This window comes from Phlebotomus papatasi, chromosome 1, assembly GCF_024763615.1.
Source record: "Phlebotomus papatasi isolate M1 chromosome 1, Ppap_2.1, whole genome shotgun sequence".
NCBI lineage: Eukaryota > Metazoa > Arthropoda > Insecta > Diptera > Psychodidae > Phlebotomus > Phlebotomus papatasi.
In genome coordinates this window covers 56,189,268-56,210,917 of record NC_077222.1, presented here as the reverse complement: position 1 = coordinate 56,210,917, position 21,650 = coordinate 56,189,268, and the positions used below count along the sequence as shown (strand labels likewise).

General features: G+C 33.0%; 1 protein-coding gene across 3 annotated transcripts in view; it reads right to left on the bottom strand.

The window, feature by feature from the left end:
• The window catches only part of LOC129808048 (acetylcholinesterase-like), a 42,706-nt gene that overhangs the window by 9,661 nt on the left and 11,395 nt on the right, over positions 1 to 21,650 (bottom strand). Inside the window, exons 2-7 of one of the 3 annotated variants that reach the window (XM_055857716.1) lie at positions 14,410 to 14,573; positions 10,385 to 10,645; positions 6,125 to 6,683; positions 3,272 to 3,932; positions 2,829 to 3,205; positions 2,567 to 2,736 (exon numbers count right to left, since the gene is read on the bottom strand). In XM_055857716.1, the coding sequence (XP_055713691.1) occupies positions 2,567 to 2,736; positions 2,829 to 3,205; positions 3,272 to 3,932; positions 6,125 to 6,683; positions 10,385 to 10,634 (2,017 nt within the window). In that variant the 5' untranslated portion in view covers positions 10,635 to 10,645; positions 14,410 to 14,573. Of the gene's footprint in view, positions 1 to 2,566; positions 2,737 to 2,824; positions 3,206 to 3,271; positions 3,933 to 6,124; positions 6,684 to 10,384; positions 10,646 to 14,409; positions 14,574 to 21,650 lie in introns of those variants that run through there. The other 2 variants (XM_055857725.1, XM_055857735.1) reach the window with 2 other exon arrangements.

Here is a 21,650-nt window from a genome sequence, read left to right as displayed (position 1 = left end):
AAAAGTTTCATGAAATTTTTGAAAAACGTGAACCCTTTCAAGAGAAGTCTTAAAGACAACATTTTTTTAGCTTGATGTCGACAACGGTTAGCAATATTTTGTTAAGCTTCAGCATTTGGTGTTCGCTGCATCTCGAATCATTTTGACAAATTTTGGCAAAAATTAATATAAAACCCATTAACGACTAGACGGTTTTCATTGACTGAAATTCAAAAAATAAATGAAACAAATAAAAACAAATCAATGAAACGTCTTATATCTAACCGAGTTTGATTCGGTGAATTTTTTACCTCTATGGACGATAGGAACAAAAATAGCCCAAAAATTTAAGAAATCTTTCTGACAATTATATTAAATTAGATTGAGAATACCAATGAATAATAATTTTCACACTTATGAAAAATATTATAATGAGTAGGAGAGACTGGGGCAAAAAGTCACAAGACGGATATTTTATTTTTTTACAAGCTAACCTAGCGCCCCAGAATTTTCTAATTAGTGCAGTCTTATAGCAAATTTACTGCTCTACAACTTTGTGAAAGTCATTTTCCTCTATTTTGTGACCATTGTCAAAAATGCTGGGGCAAATAGTACCAGGTATGGGATATTATCATATTTTGATTTGCTTTATTACGGGCTTTCGTAAATTTAAAAAAATAGCTAGGTGACATATTTTCATAGAAAATTTATTCTTCTATACACCTTTTTAAAACACAGTTTTCTCTATCTGAACGAGAAAAGTGCTTTTCAAGCTATTTTAGAAAAAAACATACAAGAGACTGCTAATAGTTTGACCAATGCAAACAAAAAGCGGCGAGACATGGAAATGACGTTTTTTTCTCGCCGTGAGACATCAGAAATAGCTTCGGTCTTTGTTACTTTTTGCTCCATACCTTTTGTTACTTTTTACCCCAAGGGGTCATTTTTAATAAAACGATTTCTGGAGAAAAGAAACTTTGTAAAATTCTAAATAATAGATAGTGGTTTCGTATGTTTCGTATTCAAAGAGTCCAAATCACTTAGATAATATTTACCAGTGCATCAATTTTTGAAAATAAGTAAGTCAAAATTGATATCGTCTGCAAGGAAAATATTTCAAAAATAGGGTTAAAAATTTCAATATTTTTTATTTTCTGAAATCCTTGTTCGAATTCTAAAAAACTTACGACTTTGAAGAAGGTCTATGGAAGCCATCTACGGAAAAAAATTTAAGCCGCTATCTCTTTTATCTTGGAAGATATTGAATTTTCAAATTTTCAATTTGTGACTTTTTGCCCCAGTCTCCCTTACTGCAGTTTCTATTACCAAAAGGGTTTTGCTTTTAAAACAAGTTCAGTGAATTTGGTAATCAGTGGCGGATACAGTATGAAAGGTCCAGTCAGCAATGGTTAAGGGGGCTCCAGAATATCAAGAAAATTGTAAACAGGAGGAGGGGCAATACATCTAGTCTAATATTAAATATTGTATATACAGATGCTTATCATCCGGGATTGATAAGACGCTCTATTTAGTGTGAAGGAGAGTGTAGCCCGGATTTTAGTTGAATTGACGGATTAGCCCAAAAGAAATCATTTTTTGAACACAAAGAGAAAAATCAATAAAAATCTTATTAGGACCTTTAGGAAAACGAAATACACATAAGAATCGTTTTTAAGGGAAATTCTGTTTTTATTCCATTTTGCGTCGACTTTGACGGATGTAGACAAAGTGTACAGAAACGTTCCCATGGATCTGAATAGCTTTTTATTCGAAGAAATTACATTTTAAGCTTCAGATTATGTTCCAAAACGATGTTCTTAGACAATCACAATAGGAAAAATATAAGTAATTCGAAGAGAGATTGGAACAGTGAGAGAGATGGACCACTTCGTTTCCTGCCTACACCTTACACACGATCTCCACTTCATTTTGTCTATTTATGCCCTTCAAAATTCTAAAGACACCCCCAAATTACAGTTTTCTACCTTTAAGATTGTATGAAAAAATAGAAATTGAATTTTTGAGTGTCCAAAAAAGGGACAAAAATTTTGATTTCTCCAAAAATAAACTCCAATAAATTCAATTAAATAGCATCTTATCAAAAATCTATATTTTATTCTAAATTAATAAAATAAAATAAAAATAGGTGTGATTAGAAGGAATCACACCTAATATTTTACTAAAATTAGGGGTGTTCCATCTCACCCGAACTTTTTTTGAGTGCCTCAAAATGCAACTTTTTTTAAATCTAATTTTTCGAAGTCACTATTTTCATCTAGGCTTTTCTGATATTGATATCCTATATCTAGAGTCTTAGAATGACAAATCAGTGAGATTTGTTTGTGTTTCGCTTTAAAAACGTGTCCGTAATATTGAAATATAAAAAACGTGTTCCATCTCTCCTCGAATGACTATAGTTTTTTTTTCTAGAAATTAGCTCATATAATTTTATCATCTTGAAAGGGTTAATTTATTTTTGTAAATATACTCTTGATTTAATGTAGCATATATAACTACAAATTGCTATTGAATGTTTAAAATTTTAAAAATATATGTTAGAAAGCGACAAAATTGGATTCTCACTCACTCGTGGCAGCCATCAATTGAGGAAGGTACTTCTTCCAGAAAGCACATTGCCTTAGTCGAGGTCCACGACCGAGGTAAGTCGTATTGAGCCCTAATTCCATGTATTGTCTTCCATGAGCAGTATGTTTTGGCCAATCGGGCAGGTTTGATACAAATCCAGGGTTGGGATTTCTAAAGTACAAAAAATAAATAAATAAAATGTTATACAACTTAGTGTATTCAGTACACTATAAGAATGGGTCAAAGTCCTAAAGATACACTACCCGGTCTTTGCAAAGTTCACCCAATATCTCATAATCCTCCGGCTGAATTCCTTCTCTTCGTCCGTATAAGTCAGTGAAGGATTGAGAGGCTCTCCAAATACATAGTTAATTTCATCCCCATGCATAACTCCCGTCCAGCGTGGCCATGGATTTGCTTTGGTGCGATGGGTGTAGAGATACATGTAGACATTGTTGCCCTCCTCAGCATATCTGTGAGCAAATTCATTCACATTGCACGTGAAATGATAGTCACCAACCATTTTATCCAGTGCATCTCGATTGCTATGAGCATTATCCGGATCAGTCCAGTCTGTATACTCAAATACGATAGCTTGACGCACGGCACCATTGACATAGGGATTGAGTTCTCGAACAGCCTAGGAATAGTAATGAGGCAATATCTTGGCATCAGTTCGATTGAGAGTGTATAAGGGGTGTATTACCTTGAGGAACTCTTCACGTGTTACAGTTATGCCCTCTTCTTTTCTCAGCAATTCAGTTAGATAGTATATGATGAAGTAGTATCCCTCCTCAGTATTACTTCCCGTGAGGATGTCCGTCTTCTTAAAACGGCCAGTTGCCATTGCTCTCTGTGGTGACTCATCAAGAAAGGATCCATCTACAACTGGTACAAAAGGAAACTCACATATTCCGAGATTGTTCCACTCATTGTTAACCAGTTGTTTGGCATCCCTGCTACGCAAGCATTCCAGCACTTCAGATAGCTCATCTCGATTGTGAGGGCACTCCACGGCTTCGGCTAGGCGAAGGGTTCTATTGATGGCTTCATCGCGCGTAATGAGGGCCCACGGCGCCGTTGGTGAACCACTCTGAAGGATAGCACGTTGGAAGAGATCATGTGATAAAGACGACAGTAGATGCATGGAAACCGACACAGCACCGGCACTTTCACCAAACAGTGTAACCCTTGTAGGATCACCGCCGAATCTATGAATGTTATTTCGTACCCATCGCAGAGCGAGATGTTGATCGAAAAGACCCGCATTGCCAGGGGCATCAGGAGTACCAAGATAGAGGAAGCCCAGGCTAGCCACACGATACTGCATAGATACCAGAATGATGTTTTCCTCCGCTACAAGGGTCCTAAAGTGTTCAAAGATTTATAAGATAGATGTAAACCAAAATCATTTATTGAGATAAAATTGACGAACGTAAATGTATTTTTAGCTGAGATTCTTTACAATCTCTCTTGATTTCTACTGGAAATTTAGCAATGATCAGTACCAATTATCTTGTACAACACATCGTATTTTTACACGATATTTAGATACGAGCGAAAGATCATTTATATAATTGGTTTAAGTTTTTTTTGTAACGAAAATTATAAAAAAAATTGCTTAGACAGAACTGTTAAAACTTTTATTAAAATTGTAAGTGTTAAAATTGTGATATATTGAGAGGTATAATCTTTTTACACAATTTACGAAAAAAAGATACATACAAGAATATGGTAAAAAAAATATTCCTTTGTTTGTGCTTTTTCTTTTAGCTTTAATATCAATCTTTAAAAGGGGCGAAACTTGTAGAATTTGATTTAAAATAAATTAATTATTTTATTTTCTAAAGTATAAGAAATTTTAGATGATATATAAGGGAGACTGGGGCAAAACTTGTCAAAACGCATATTTAATTCTTTCACAAGCTCTGAGAAAACTTGTTTTATAGTGAGCATATTCTTATAGGAAATTTACTGCTCTACAACATTGCAGAAGACTATTTTCCTCTATCTCGAAAGAAATGTGATTTTCGAATCATTTTCTAAAAGTCGATTTTGTGGAGATTGTCAAAATTGCTGGGGCAAATTTTGTCAGCCTTCGGATAATTTGTGACGTTTTCCTCTCGCAAACGTTAAAAATATCAAATAGACATATTTTTATAGGAAATTTATTCCTCTATAACTTTGTAGAAGATAATTTTTCTCTATCTTAACGAGAAATGTGCTTAAATTGAGCTAATCAGTATTGATATTTTCTGTAAGCAAAATATTCCAAAAATATGGCTCAAAATTTCATTATTTTTTATTTTGCATAATCCTTCCTCGAATCCCTTGAAACTTTGTAAGTTTAAGAAGGATCATGAAGGCTGTCTATAATAAAAATTTCAAGCCTCGGTCTCTTTTATTTTAGAAAATAGTGAATATTGAAATTTTCGTTTTGACATATTTTGCCCCAGTCTCCCCTGAGACTAAAATGGCCACAACGAGCGATTATAGATATCTTTTAGAGTACATAACAAAATATTTTAAGAAATCAAGCTTAAACATTTCGAAAGGAAAATAATTCACATAAATTATCGATAGAAGTTGATATCAATGGGAAAATCTACTTTATATGTGAACTAATCCCTTTTTACCACATTGACATGCCTGAATGAGTTCACAGCAAAAATAAAATTTTGAAAAATTGATATGTAACTTGCCAAGGATCATGGATAATGGTATTTAAAATTATGTACAAATAGGGCGAATCATTTACATGTTACTCAAAGTTTTTATACAAAATTTTGATATATTTTCTCAAGTAAATTTTTACTTTGGGTATATAAAACCGAATGTAATCATTGTGAAACTTTTACTAAATGAAAAGTTATTTAGTATTATGCATTTAGCAGCATAGAATTTATAATGATTGCACGAGAACAATAGTTCCTAAAATTCATCTGAAAAAGACAAAAATTGACAATTTTCTAAATTTTTAAAAAGAAAATCTATCTTTGACATCGGTAAGCTGTAATTGAAAAGAGCGCATTCAGCTCTTGGACGGTGAGGTCTTTGGCACGACCAAAGAGAATCTGACTCGATTGCCACATTTGTGAATACTCGTCCGGTTTTAAAGATTTTTCAATCTTTAGAATGAATGAGAAGGGACATTTTTCATGTATAGGGTAAAAAGGGGCAATTTTGAACAAAATCTAAATTTGAACTTTGAGATTTCCTGACTGTTTCATATGGGCAAAAAGAAAAGGAAGACCACGAAGACATGGAATTCTGCGTGGTCTTTTCCTTTTGCATATTTCAAACAATAAGGAAATTCGAAGAAATCTGATATTTTAAATATATATTCCCTTCAAAATTACTACGCCGCGCCGTACTCTACATTGTAAACTAAATAAAATTTGTACTTTAAATAATATAAGAAACAGTTTAAATATAAATGACCCGGTACATTTAAATTAATAATAATGATTTTATCGATTTTGTATTGAAATGAAAATTCTGGTTGTCGAAGCCATTACATAAATTCAATTCTCCGTTCAGGAAGAACAGTGAATCATACCTGTGATCGTACACATCGAGTGTGGATGTTCCTGAGTAGAATCCACCACCGAAGATCCATAGCATAACTGGTGAGTTTTTGGGACGTGGATGTGGTACTGCGACATTAATGTAGAGACAATCCTCCGTAAGGTTAGTGTTAGGATTCCACATAGTGGCGCCCGGGAAGTCGCCGAATAGCGTATCGACAATCTGAACACACGTATTTGGCGGGGTTGTGGCATTGAGGATTCCGGACCACCGTTCGGCCGGTCGTGGATGTCGGAAGCGCAGTGCACCAACAGGTGGCTGTGCGTACGGAATCCCCATCCACGCATCCACCTTCTTACCCGTTGGAGATGTTAATGTAACACCTCTCACCTTCCCCTTATCCGTTGTCACAATCAGAGGATCGTTTTCCTCAGCATCCGGATTTGATTCGCGCCGGCTGATATTGCGACGTCGTGGCTGAGATGTGCCGTCACTCCCAGCAGACACACCTTCACGCTCCAGTGTGCCCAATTCCGCATCCACAACTCTCACTGCATCACCATGGCCAAGATAGGGGGTAAAAATTGTATCTGTGCAGGAAGAGAAACGATACTGCTGTAGCACTTGCTGCCTTATTCGCAGAAGGCACATTGTGAATTTTTATTATACACACGGGAAAGCTTTTTGGGAATTTGTGTGTGACACGCTATATCTCTGCTGACCACCCCAAACCAGAAAAAAAAAACCTGAATTGGAGGGAGAATTTACACCCTTAACATGAGTATTGCATGGTAAGGGACGATGCCCCAGAGCTAAGGTAAATATCGTAAGAGAGATACACAACACCAGCTATATTATGGTGGATTAAAATCTGAATTACAGCGGATTAACAGAGAAATATAAGATGGCCTATAACTTCACTACAGCAATAAAAATATGAAATATCGCTATATGAGAAAATCCTATACTCAAGTTTCTGCAGTTTTTCCATATTACATTTTTCTCATGTAACCCACAAAACTTTTTTATGATAGATTCTCTTTTAAAAAAAGCCTGTGGCCTAAATAAGACGAATTTTCATTTTGGATGAAAAAATATTCCCTTGAGTTTTTTTTTATGCATAGCATGAATATATTTTAGAGAACTCCTTTCAGTTTATATAGATAATTTCCCCACAATTATTTTCCAAAGCTTTTTCCATATAATAGAGTCTCTCTGTGCTTTCTCTAGCACATTTCTGTTTTAATAATTAAATAGTCAAAAGGAAATTGTGGTTGTCATACTTCCGTTTCATCGAGGGGGTGACTCCCAGTTTTACAATATGTTATTATTCATATGGATTAATGATTGGTGAATAGGATCATAAACTATTATTTCCGATTGAATATATTGCAGTAATTAGAATCTAATCCAAATATCAATTTTCATTTTTTATTAGAAATGTATTATTGACCAACAACGTACATCACTTAGCACTTTTTTATTACCCCCGCACAATGTCGACTTTTTGTAGATTTTGTGATATTGCAATTTTATGATGGGAAATTATTAAATATTCATTATATGTTATAATCTCAATAACTTCTATTAGAAATATCTTTTATAAGAATGTCTTTTTAAACTATCTCTTTTAAAGCCATGAGAAAATATGAGATATGAGACCAAATTTCTGCTGTACTGATAGACATTTTTGAGATTTACAAATTTTAATGATTTGAAATTAAAAATTTCATTAAATGTAGCCCTTTTTTTTGCAAAACTTTTCATTCCATAATGACTTTATATTTGTCTGATTTTCCACATAAATCAGATTTTGTTACATCCAGAATATTCACAATATAAAAGCAACATACAATTGACTATCATTATACTAATCAGCGTATCTAGAAACTTTTTCAATTATGGAATTAATAAAAATCAATAAGTAAAACAATTTTCCCTTATACCTTTTTCCTGATCAATTAATCTTGTCTCAATCTTCTTTACAAAATCTTTAAAACCGTAAAGGTATGGATATATCTAGAGAGCTTACAGAAAAGCCCTAAATGGTTTTTTCAGATAACACTTAATGCATTACCTCAGGAGGGATTATGTTTGAAAAATAAATATAAAAGCAATTTGTATTCTGTTTATATGGAGCGGCCCGACAACTTTTCTGGCAACCGGCGCACGTATACGAGAAGTGGGACAAGTATTCAAATATTACACCCCAGGTATATGTATCATAAAACTGGAGAAAATTTAAATGGAGCTTGGGTACAATTTCATTCAACTCAAGTGCATTTTATCCCTCATCATCAGACGAGAAAAGTGGCCAGGATGGAATGAGGATGGGCGTACTGAAATTAATCTAAATTAATATTAGTTAGGGACGCTGCAGAGGAAATTAACTTTAAGGTGTGTTGGGTGTGTAAGCGTGTGTAAAATAGGATATATCGCTCTTTTGCAAACAAATTAGCATAACCCTTTTTGAACATATTTTCAGGTAGCATAACTAAAACTGCTAACCTACTGTAAGTTATAAATCAACTCTGATTAATGAATATGTTTTCAAATATCAAAAATTAATTAGAAAATTTCTGAAGAATGTGAAATCAAACCTTTGTAAAGTGGTCTTATGACTAGAGGTTTAGCCCAGTTTTTTAAGGTCTCAAAAACCCAAATAGCAAAAAATTTTATTGATTTTTCAGAATTGTATAGATCATTTGCCATTAATAGTCGAATCCTGAGTTAAATTTTATACAAAAAATCTTAATTTATAAGAAATTAACCCAGTTTATCCATATGGGTAAGCCTTAAAACTCAGAGTTATTTTTGCAAAAAATCATGCAAATATTTTGAACTTGGTTTCATAATGAAATAAGGTAAATGTACCAGCGATTGTTAGTGTTCCTCGGATCGGAAGGTTGTCCCGCATCGGCACCCCAAAATAAAATGTACTTTTGAAAATTATTCACTGTATTTCAGTAATTTTCTTTAGCAATATGCATCACGTTAATTCATGTTTAATCTACAGAACCAATTTTCTCGTCGAGTTTCAAACAAAATTGCTATTATTTACCTAAATTATTGAATAACTGTATCAGAGTCTTAGCAAAAAAAATCTGCCATTCATCACTTTCTCAATATTTCACGCGAGAATTTGTCTGCAAGAATATGAGGAATTAGGTTTGATTAAAATGATTTACAAATCAGTTTTAATTAAAAAATGAATATTCAGTGACTCTAATTTCACTATCAATGCACTTTTTTTGTTGTTTCGGCAAGGAATAATGAAAATAAATTATTTTTTGCGAACAAGTACGTTTTCTTTCATCTCTTCCTCGAATCGGCACATTTTTTTCGTGGAAAATTGCACTCAGCGCGCTCAGCTGCCATCTTCACAGCCATTATTAGATGTTTTTGTTGTGATAGAACAATTTACCAGTGAAATTTTCATTAAATTTAACAATTTTAGAAGTTGTATCATGTAAATACACAGTACACAGTGTAAGGATGACAAAGAAGCTTCAATGAAGCCTTGTAGAGTGACTTAGATGCCAAGAAATCAGGAGTATCCTCATCAAAAACATCTGCCGATCCATGGCTCACCCTCTTCCGATCCGTGGAACACCTTATTAAGTCCCTTCCGATTCGCGGAACACATTGCATCCTTACAATTACACCCATATATTATTAATTTCCGTAATTAGCAAAAGTATCGATAAACAAAAATGATTAAATGGATCACTAATATATCAATTGGCATGTAAAAAAATACCAAATAGTGTTTTGGAACTCATATATTCAACTAACTATGGAGCACGTCTCTTAACATTCCGATCCGTGGTACACTTCCCTTAATTTTGATCTTCCTCACCAATTAATTTCTTTTGTGAAATAATTTCAATTTTATTACGATATTACATTTAAATTAATGCTAATAAGAATACAGAAATAATAAATGCTGAGGGTTATGAAAACTTTTATTTATGATTTAGGAATATTTAAAACAAACGTATTAGTATTAACTGAGAATACTTTCGTGAAGCAACGAAGGTTAGAAAGCAGTGGAATGATAACTCAAATGTTTTAAGGCGGCAATTCCAATAACATTATGAACAATTAGTTGAAAATGAATAAATTTTCCTACTACAGTTCGTAAATTGCAAAGAAAAGTCCAGTATGTCAATTCGATTGCAAACGTGCGATATGTTGAGGGATGATTGAAAATTACGAACGTCAAGAAAGGATCAAATTAGGATGGTCAGACATATTATTCTGGGATGAGAAAATATTTTCATAAACTTACCATCACTCTCGCTTGATACTTCTAATGTTGATTCGCCTAAGACTGACACCGCTGCCGCTTCCACGGATGCAATGTGCTTTGGCCCCGACTTAAATGATTGCGTATTGCTTAGGTCGTGGTGACGACCCTCCGCCAATTGGCACATCACTCCAAGTAGACTCAAGAGACATATTACAAACATTTGGTCAACACCGCTGTGGATGCCTGTGAAGGGGCGCATTGTGGTGACAACAATGCCCCGAATCTCCATCCTGGAGAAACCTATTAAGGAAGAAAAGGAAACTCCTTTAGGGGGTATATCATCTACTTTTCTAAAGGATGACAAAATGTTAGAATGTGTTTCACAGAGGTTTTTCATAAGATTTTCTTTACACAACAGCCCTAAAGCATAAACAAGGCCTTTTCAAGTGCTTCTTTTCATACTTTGAAATTCAACATTTTTCCCCTTATCATTGACAATATGAATTTTGGCAATAGCCCAGTTGCGCGCTATCTTATTCATAAATTAAAAATAATGAAGAAGAACAGGTATAATGCATCTCTTGCTGATAAATTTTAAATTAGCACAATATAAAATGTTATTTTTAGTATAATATGACTCACAGTAATATAACTGAAAATAGAATTACTTTAGCATCAGGTCAAACTCTAAATAATACATGATAAAGCATTAATTTATCAATATATACTTTTCAACTGCAATAGAATGTATATAAAAATTTTACATGCTTCTAAGAAAATATTCTCAAAAATCTTTAATTTTTAAGTCACACATTGTTTTACATCTATTGTGGTTGGTGACATTATGATAATTTCTGGCTTAACAGTAGATAATTTAATTGGAGATGCATAATGGACCCAAAAAGAAGCCTGGATGTAGCGATGCTTGCAAGGAACCGTCCCTACTGTAATCTAATAGTAATCTCTGACAAGCTGGGTAGAATATAACTTTGGAATTTGTTTAAATTTTTATATGTTGATTTTTGAAGATAAATAAAAATGCACGCAAACCGAAATTGTAAAAAAAAACTTAACTAAAAATAATTAGCGATGAGATTTAACCTCAGACCTCAAAGTAATACTACGGAGAGGACGCGCTAGGACATTTTTTAAGGATAATCTGAAGCGACCTCAAAAATTCAAATAAAATCGAGTTTCCTTAACGCATGTGTTTTTCAATTGTTGTTCAGAGTGTTAGTAAAATTTAGTGAACAGTTTTTAAGACAAAGATGACTTTTTTGGCCAAGAAGTGGAGTGGATCCTGTTTAGTGATGTAGTACAGTGCTTGAAAGTGTAAATATAAAGTTTCATGATCAGTGAAGAACTTGAATCTGAGGGTTTCCTTTAGTGAGTACATGTTCAACTTTCTTTTTAGATTTAGATGTCTAGCGACCGAGGTCCGGTATAAATAAAATGTTCTTCCACAAAAGGAAAAGAATATCTTTCTCGATTTTTTGATAAGCAAAAAAAGCGTGAAGTGATTCAATTCGTTATAAAAGTGCATGCATCGCCCGAGAATTCAGTACAGGTTACACTAATTTTATTCAATTTGAAGAAAATTATTTTATATGAAAACTTAGGGTAAGTGTGCCAAATTCCGGTCGGCTTGCAATTCCGGCCACTTTTTTTGTTCCTCGAATTTCAATGAATTTTAGTTTTTGCGTACTCCAGAGATCATACAATGCAAAAACATAACAAAAAAATTGTTTCGATAAATGAGATAGTGTGAAAAGACACTGAAAAAAATCTGGGAAGGCAAGGAACTTTAAGAATGTAGGTGGCCGAAATAAGCCACCAAAGCTGTGTCTACATTTTTATTTATTTTAAAATGGAATAAGAATGATTGGTGTGAAAATGAAAATGATAAACTGCGTATAAAGTCCCAAGCAACACTCCTTAAAAAGAAGAAATAAAAAAATCAATTTGTATTAAAAATGTTACATTTCAAACTTGAGACTTTGGCGCTTGCACGCAACTATGCCGAAATTTGGCACAGTTACCCTACACTGATTTTTTATTCAAACGTCTTCTGCCCTCTCCGTAGTATTACTCTGAGGATCTAACCCTTTACGATTGGTTTCAAGATGAATATATCCCTTATTAATTAACTTAAGTCGAAAGATCGTAAACATCCAAAAGCTATTTCATAATCCACGATCTATTTGTGAAGATATTCAATTACAAAACAAAAGAGTTATGATTTCTGCTTCATGAGCAGTTCAATAGAGTAAAATTTGAAACCGAACTACGGAAAAGCGCGCTACCATCGGGCATTTCAAACTTCGAACACCTTGTTTTTTCAACGTATTTTTAATGAATATGACCCATAATAATATTATATTTTAATAGCTAATACAATACTTCAATTTCGTGAAAAAGAATCATTAAATAAATCTATTAAGTATTGAAAAACGATATGGTTAATTAAAGGGATTTCCAAAATACTGAAAGGAAAAATTACTTTGTGTTATCCGGAATATGACCGTACAAACAATTCTCTTTGTCTCTTAGTATCTATCCAAAAGTGATTATAGGTGTGATTGATAGGGCCCTACCGACCAGGTGAAGGTTTGCATAAATATGTGCTGCTGCTACAATGCTAGGGAACAATTGAATAAAGTCTATTTTTATTTCAACGAAAAGTGGAAACTGTATAGAAAACCCCAGTTAAAATTGATAAAATGTTTGTTTTTTATTAGGATATAGCACTTAAGTGACAAAATCAATACTCCAGAATCAGAATAGCCAATATTATCTCATTGTGTCCTCCCACGATGGGTAATATTGGGTAAAATGATATTTTACTTTAGCTGTGCTTTCGCCCACCTAATTGAAAACCTCAAAATCAATTTTTCCATATTCGCCTTTTTGATAGCAAAGTGTAGATAAATATTGAATCAATTTTCTTTTAAAAGGCAACATATTCCTCCTACTATAGAATTTTATTTAGATATTGTACTATGTAGTGGATAAATCCCCAAAAGTGTCCCACTTAATGAAGCTCTGACCTGCAAGTTAAGCGCTATGTAGAATTTTTTCGGATTCTTTTTTTAGAATCAATGTCATAGTATGAGAGAAAAGCACCATTGCGGTTTTATTTAGCCAGAGCAAATGGCTGAAAGACGATGCGGGGAGCTTTACTTTCTTCTTTTTTTTTTTGCTACTTCACGTGGCAAATTGATTTTGTAACAGTATCCTTAAGGATATTGTTACTTATAGCCAATGGAAAATTTTCTTCAATACAATTTTTTTGTCGTTTTGGTATGATGAAATTTTAATTGGGTAAGAAAAAATTTAATTCATAGATTTTGCAATATTTAAGGATAAATTGTCGTGCAACCAAGATTGTGCGGAAAAACAGACAACTTGAAGGAAAATATATGCCAATCCAAAAATTTCAAAGTCAAATATCTTTTAATGTATAATAAAACCAGGCTTAAAAATTCCTCCATAGATAGCCCTTATGAACCTCTTTATACATCCATATAGTTTTAAATAATTCAAGCAAATAAACTTGTAAAATAACTGAAATTTGAGCATTGTTTTCGAAATATTTTTTTTTTACAAAACCAATTTTGACCATCTAATTTTTTCAACATTTATGAATTAGTGATTTCAAAATAATGGACACGAATCCAAAAATTCCAGAAATTCCGGAAACTGATCACTTTTGCTCTAATATTTCAGTTGCAGTAATTTTAGCAGAATTTCAGTAAATAGATAGATCCAATAAAAATAAAATTTGGCTAGTAGAATCAAAGCAAAAACCGAAAATTTTAAATGTAATGAAATATTTTTGAAAAAAAAATGTTTATCTGTGTATTGGTAATTTAAGTTTGGTTTTAAGTCATTTCTGATTAATTTTGCTTCTTTAACTAGCCAAAATTAATTATTTTACTGACAAAACTGTTGATTTACTGTCCAAAGCTCTATATTCCTAATTTCAAGCACGATATATGTTCAAACTGACTTCCATATTCTTAAAGCAATAAAAAAGGTTGTCTCAAATTAAATATTAAACTCACCGTTTGTCAACACCTCAAATGCACATGTAGAAACATATTATGCGAGATACCACGTTATTGGAGAAATAAATTTTCTCTCGTTTTCGCCCACCTCAAAAGGTTTCTTTTCCTTTTCAGTTTTGCACCAAGAATAAATCCTCCTCTTTATTTAAAACGTTTTTGGTCTGGAAAGGTATTAAATAATTCTGAATTTAGAGAAGATGTATGTAATATAATGTGGAGAATTTTGAAAATGTGTTTATTATAAAATGTTAGATCAATATATAAATGGATATATAAAACAGCATATAAATCGTTCCATAAAAGCCAAAAAGCGTGATGAAATCAAATTCAAAATGTTCACCATTTTTCTTCAAATAACGAAATTTGATAGAAAATTCAGCGTGAATTTCTATTCTTTGTGCAGAAAATTTATATATCTTAAGAAATCAGAAAAGATGTGAAGTGGAAATTGTGTTGAGAAATTTTGGAATGGCTGAAGATGATGAGGATGAAGCACTTGTATCACTTCAATCAGTGAGACGATGGATGAACAAGGACATGTCGAAATTGCACTCAAATCCCTCTCCAATGATCTTATACAGATATATAAGATTGTTTCATCATGAAAAATGATAAGGAATAAATTGCAATTTAAATAAGAAAGTCACCATGTTTTTGATTTTATATTGCATGTTGGTATGTATAAGTATGTGCAACTGATAATTTACGGAGCGGAAAAGAGCGGTTAAAGTGTCTTTTCGAATAAAATCACTTTCATTTTGATCCTGCCAACTGTATCAGGTAGCAAGATATATATATGTCTATATATATATGTGTATATATATATATATATATATATATATATATATATATACATATATATGCAATAATTCAAAAGATCACGTACAGTGTACGCGGCTCTAAAATTAATGAAGCACAATGTGGAGTGACTATAGACTCTGAGCTATATAGAGCAATTGTAAGGAAGATTCTGGCCTTATAACAAAAATGTACTGGTGTGTATTGGGGATGGGTATTGGGATATGTAGTGAAAGCTCAGCAGAGGCAGAGAGAAAATGCAGGAAAACCAATTCTCTATTTCGTTCGAAACTGTGTCTATAGAGCACAAAGCCATTATGAGGGGTAGAAGAACAACTACATATTTCCTATATGCTGCTTCCGAGTTCCGACAGCCGGCTTATAGGGGACCGCTAGAGAAAATATTCAGCGAAGAAGGGCACATGGATGATGGAGTCACAAGAGAAGACGTGTGGAAGAGAAAGTGGGAGAAATAATATAAGAAGAAAAAAGAATCAACGTATGAATATACGAGTATACCTTTTTCCAACTTCTCCATTCGAAGATTTTCTTTATATCAAACTCACGAATGTTCATAGGGGGCTTAATTCGCCTGAAATCAAATGCATTATCCCTTAATTTACCCGAAATCCAAGAATATAGTCAATTCAAATTTTTCCAGTTCAAAGCTTCTATAGGTAATACCAATTTGTAGGAATATTTTGAGAAATTGTCGTTTTAATTTACAGTTAGTGTAAGGCGAAGTAGGGCTTTTCCATTGTTGATGATATTGCTAAATTTCAAAATTTGTAATGTAAGTTTTTATTATAGAAACTTGTCGATAATGTTGCTAATCTGTATAACAATTTATCAAGAGTTTGAAATATATAATATAATGTATTGGTTGTTATATATAAATAATATAAATATATTTAATTAATATTAATATTATATAATATATTAATTTTCATGGATTATTTGTATGAGAAAGAAAAACTACAAAATGTTTGAATACAGATAATCCTGTTATATATTTACGTATTTTTATTTAAGTTCTTATGGGTCTGTAAAATCGTTCATTTTTACCTTGAGACCCCGCCGTTTACCATCACAGCCTATTGAACCGTGAATCTTTCTTTGTTTTATAATTTTTGTCCTAAACCTAAATTTCTAAAGCTAAATTAAGATAAAAATAAAAATTATATGTAAATTTTAATACTCTAAATCTACCGAGAGTGCAGTTATATCAACACAATCAACAATTATATCGTTTATTATCGTATCTTCATTTTATCTAAACGATCACACGAACGTCATCTTTTACATCAAATTCTGCTACAAGAGTAATTTTGATATGATGACAGTCGATACAATCGACGATTAACCTAATCTCTTGATTTTTTTATCCCTTAATGTGTCTGATTGACCGACCATTTGATCGGTTTGGCCGTCATCCGACCTAGACGCTAAACGGTTAGAGATATAGACATGGGACCTTCAGGGGACACCCTCATAAGTTGACCCAAAAGTTCATTATTACCCCCTACCTGTCCAAAACCATGTTTTTTAGGACTGATCAAAACGCGTCTTATTTTTTTTTTAATTATGCTTTATAGGTTGCTGTGCCCGCTCTCTAATCCGGATCGGCGTAATCCGGACGAGCTATCGACGGTTACATTTAACATAATTTTGAGGCCATGTATGAATGGTATGTTCAGCAATGAAAATGAATTATCCTGTGATGTTTTTGTTTAATAAATGAAGTATAATAGCATATAATTCTCTAATTATGTCTTTTTAAGCTTCTTTAAAACTTTTATTCTAATTCTACAAGTAAAACTTGTATTATATTTTCGAGACGTTGAACAAATTAAAAAAAATCCACCCGGATTACGAAGCGGACATCTGTCATATTATCTCCCAATCATGCGTATAACGAAGCGGGCACTGTAGGTAGTCATTTCGTCCATATACAAAAATGGCCGTCAAAGGTTAGATAGATTCTTAGAACTTTCGATACGTCTAAGCCGTTTTAAATCGGTTGTAAACTGCTATTCTTAAAACAAATTGCATAGTGGAAAACTTTGTGATATGCTCGAACTTGTGTGCACACGAAGTTTGCCTCATGAACTAACATTTAAAAAACTTTATTAATACTGGTAAATCATGCGAAACTACTTTAGGGGTATCAAGACCAAAATCAGACACTGGCATCAATTTTTATTAAAAATATGTTTTTTCAATGAAAATTTCCCATATAGGCAGAAACTTCAATTTTCTTACAATGACAATATTTTTCGAAAATTGCTACTAATGTGTAGAGGCCATAAAGGCCCAAATAGACTTAAACTCGTCCTCGAGAATATTTAGCCTGTAAAATTTGGCAGCAAAGATTTATCTGAAACTTTGATATACTGAGGGCCTAGGATCTTCGATTACAGTTCTATTGCATAAATTTCCTTATCTAATCTTTTACTGTTAAATTTTACAGGTTAAATATTTTCGAAGATTAGCCTGAATCTATTTGGTCCTTGTCACGATGAATTTAAAAAATATAAAAAGAAATAGTAACTAATTTTTTTTATTCTACGAGTGTAACTAAATATTCGATAGACAAGTTATTTAATTAAAAATCTTATTTTTTTTTAATTTTATGACACGTAGCATATTTGATTAGAAATATTATATTCGATGAACTTAATTAAAATTAAGCAGGATATGGAAGGATTAAGATATTTATTTTTTGACTCTAAAGTGTTAAATCGTTTTGTTGAATGACTTTTATGATCAAGTGAAGAAAAAGTGTTTAAATATGCTACATGACTCTGATTATATTTAAATATACTTTTGAAGTAATTGTTAACATCTCTCATAGAGACAAACAGTCACCAATGGCCAGTCTCTAGTATCTTTCTTTTGGAATTTGCTCATTTTACCCCAGTGGTTTTTAATGAATGAACAAAAATATATTGATCAACTGATTGAGATATTGCTCTAAAAATACTCAAAATAATAAATTCAAATTAATTAAACATGTTTTTCGTCTATATAAGTAGGGGGACTAAAATTTAAATAACTTTGTGGTTCATTTATTTCTTAAATCGAAGAAATACAGTAGACTCTCGCTAATTCGGCTCTTTTAAGATCGGGCTACTTTATAATTCGGGCAGCCGTTAAATTCGAAAAAAGTTTGTTGACATTTTTCAAGTTCGATTATGATTATCGAATGAAGCAAATATGCTCAAATTTGTCATAATTTGTCTTAGCTTTGATGTGATTTTGCATTATTAAGAGGTTTTCATGAAATTTATAATAGCAATTAGCATGTAAACAACTCAATATGAGTATGCAGATGAACAAAAAATCGTTGCATTTCAAACAATTTGTTGCCCGAATTTGTGTCTAATTCGGTTGACATTTCAGTCCCAAATGCCCGAATTTGGGAGATTCTACTGTAGTGATTTAATGGCCTCTACCCACTAGAGAAATTTATGTTCATATTGAAGAGTTTTTCTTACACAAGCCTAGGGAATTTGCTTCCATAAAGACTGTAGCAGTGGCGAAAAGCGGATCACTGGCGAAAAGTGGTTATATCATCCTAGGTCAGATTTCATTTCCCCCGATGAAGCTCAGGTTTTGCCTGAATGTGCTTTGCCACTCCCTCCTTGATCACAAGCATTGTGTGTAAAAACTTTCCGTCCGTCTGTTTTTTAATATGGATGAAGTTGTGATTCCAACAACGGTTAACCGATTACCGAAAAACCGGTTAACCGCCCTATTTTCGAAATGGTTTTAAAAGCGGTTTTTAGAGATGAAACCAAATTGAGACAGTATTCTTTCAAGAAAATTTAAAATTTCTTTTAAGCTTAGGTTTATTTCTTGCAAAGCAAACATCACTGCAAAAATTGAGAAATTATGTATTGCTTTCAAATATGATATTAGTTAAAGAAACCAACAAAATATAATATCAAACTTTCATTTTCTATCGTGCGTGTCTTGTTAGATTGTTCTGCAATTTTTCCCTATAGATTTCTAATTTAAGAACAAATGTGCAAATCCTAAATTTGTAGAAAAAATATTTTGTGGCTTGCGAGTTAGACTTATAAAAAATTATTTCAACAAACAGTGTTAACAGTTCAGATGATGAGAAGAGGTATAAAAGAGGATGAATGTTTTATATTTTCTTTATATATCCAATTATTATAGAAAAAGTTTTCTGACAGGACATTTCACGAATTCTAAAGGGATGTTCTTATATTGATGATATCACAATGCGGAAAATTAAGTTGTCATTTGCTCAGAAAATTTTATATTGAAATGAAAAGCTTGGGGACCTTAGGGAGAACTATATATACAAAGATTTTATTTTAAAATAAATTGGTTTTCTCTACTGAATTTCCGACAAAAGTAAAACATTTCACTCAGAAAATACGAAATTTACATTCATTTTAAAACCATTGACCCTTTTTACTCACAATTAGTCACAAAGAATTCTCATACACAGGAAATAAGGAAGTTTGGGTGAAATGTTGAATTAAAAGAAGGTTCGGTTGGAAAGGAAAATAGCATGTTGGAGTGATATCAAGGAAACCAGCTGAAAGTATCGTTTAGCTTTTGCATCATTAAATATTCTATTGTAAGCTTTTGTCTCTATCATCAAGAATCTTCATCTTTCATACATGGTGTCATTTAATTTTGTAACACAATTGATGCGTGTAATTAACATTTTTCACCCTATTAAGCACTCACAATGGTGTGGTGTATCAAGGCGAATCGGGTAGCCAGAAGTCAAGTTATTTGCAATGTGTGAAGCTTTTGTTGTAGAAATCAACGATGCTCACTCCCCATCACCCCAAAAAAAAAAACCCACAAGATTATTGATTTTCCCTTTGGCTTTTCCTTCTTCCAAAGCTGGAGAGCTATATGCCAGTGCCCTATGTAAATATTACAGTCATTGACTATGGAGGTCTTCCAATTTGCCATATCGTAAAGGAATTGTCACTTGCGTTGTTTTTCACTTCTTTGAGAGAGTCACCCTTTTTTTCTCTGTCCTTTTTTTTTCTTTCTATCCTACCCATCGCAAACATCTTTATTCTTTCGGATGACACCCAAACCCATTCCTTAACCAGAACCTTAACCATTTGGATAAATACAGTTGAAGGGCATAGGGCTTATTTACACATTCCAACCAAACACCGAATAGCACGAAACTTTTCATTGTTTGACCAATAAATTTGTAATTCTTCTGCGGTATCTGACTACCACTCTCCAACTATCTTTGAGAGCTTTTATTAGTGTAGAAAATTTTTGTTACCTTTGCCAACCCATGGCGCGGTACAGGTAAAATCGAACACAGAAATAACCTTGAAAAATTTCTCGAAGGTAGAGCAGTCAAATGAGTGAAATCGATTTTTGCCACTGAAATATCCTTCTTGTATCATTTGCGATTTTCCCTCAGACATGCACACACACAGATCCACTTACACATACAACCATTTAGCAATCCCTATCTTCATATACATTCTTAAGCATCCCCTGAAATTTAGTTTTCCTTCGCGAAATGTCTTTGTTTCGCTCACGCCATCTCCTTTGTTCACCCACATTTTCCACACTTTGCCTCTCACTCGGGGCTTTCACTTCTTCGTCGACAGTATCTCACCGTCGAAAGCTCTATCTTATTCTTCCCGCTTCCTACGGCGCACCGTCTCTCCGGTTCTGTTTCACACAGAAGACATCACAGCTAGTGCAATTTGGATGGAGAGGTGTGAAAACTTATAAAGTTCAGATATTTAGGAAAAATGAGCTTAGATCTTAGAACTTTGAAAGACAAAGGATATAAGAAAGCATGCAATCATTAGAAAATTATGTATTTTTAGTAAAAAAAAAAAAACGATGGCAGTGTCCCAATTCTGTAAAACTCTTGAACGCATGACACTATACCGCTACTATTAGTAAGCTACATGTTAATTATCGGTTTATAGCTAGGTTATTACCGGGTGGAACCGATTCAGTTAAGACTTTTCAAGGATTTCAACAAATTTTCAATGAATCAAAATTTGCTCCAATCTATATAGGCCGCATGATCGGACAAATTAGTTTCTAGTGATACAGTAGAATCTCGCTCAATATGCTCTTTTTCAATCGGGCGAGAAATTTTGTAGACAATTTTCACGTTTGATTTTGAAGCAAATTTGCTCAAATTCGGTGTAATTCTTCTTATTTTATCGTGATTCTTTATAATTGAGCGCTTTTTATGGAATTTACAATGACTTTGACGCTCGAATCTCTTGATAATTTGCATAACATTTTTCCCCATATGCCCGATTGAGAGAGAGTCTACTGTAGTAGAGGGTATTAGGGTATCTTTGAATTGTGTCACCTTCGAAATAAAGTTGTTTTTCCTAGATGGAACTTGATCTTATCGTGATATAATTTAGCTCCAAAAACTAATTGTGAAGCTT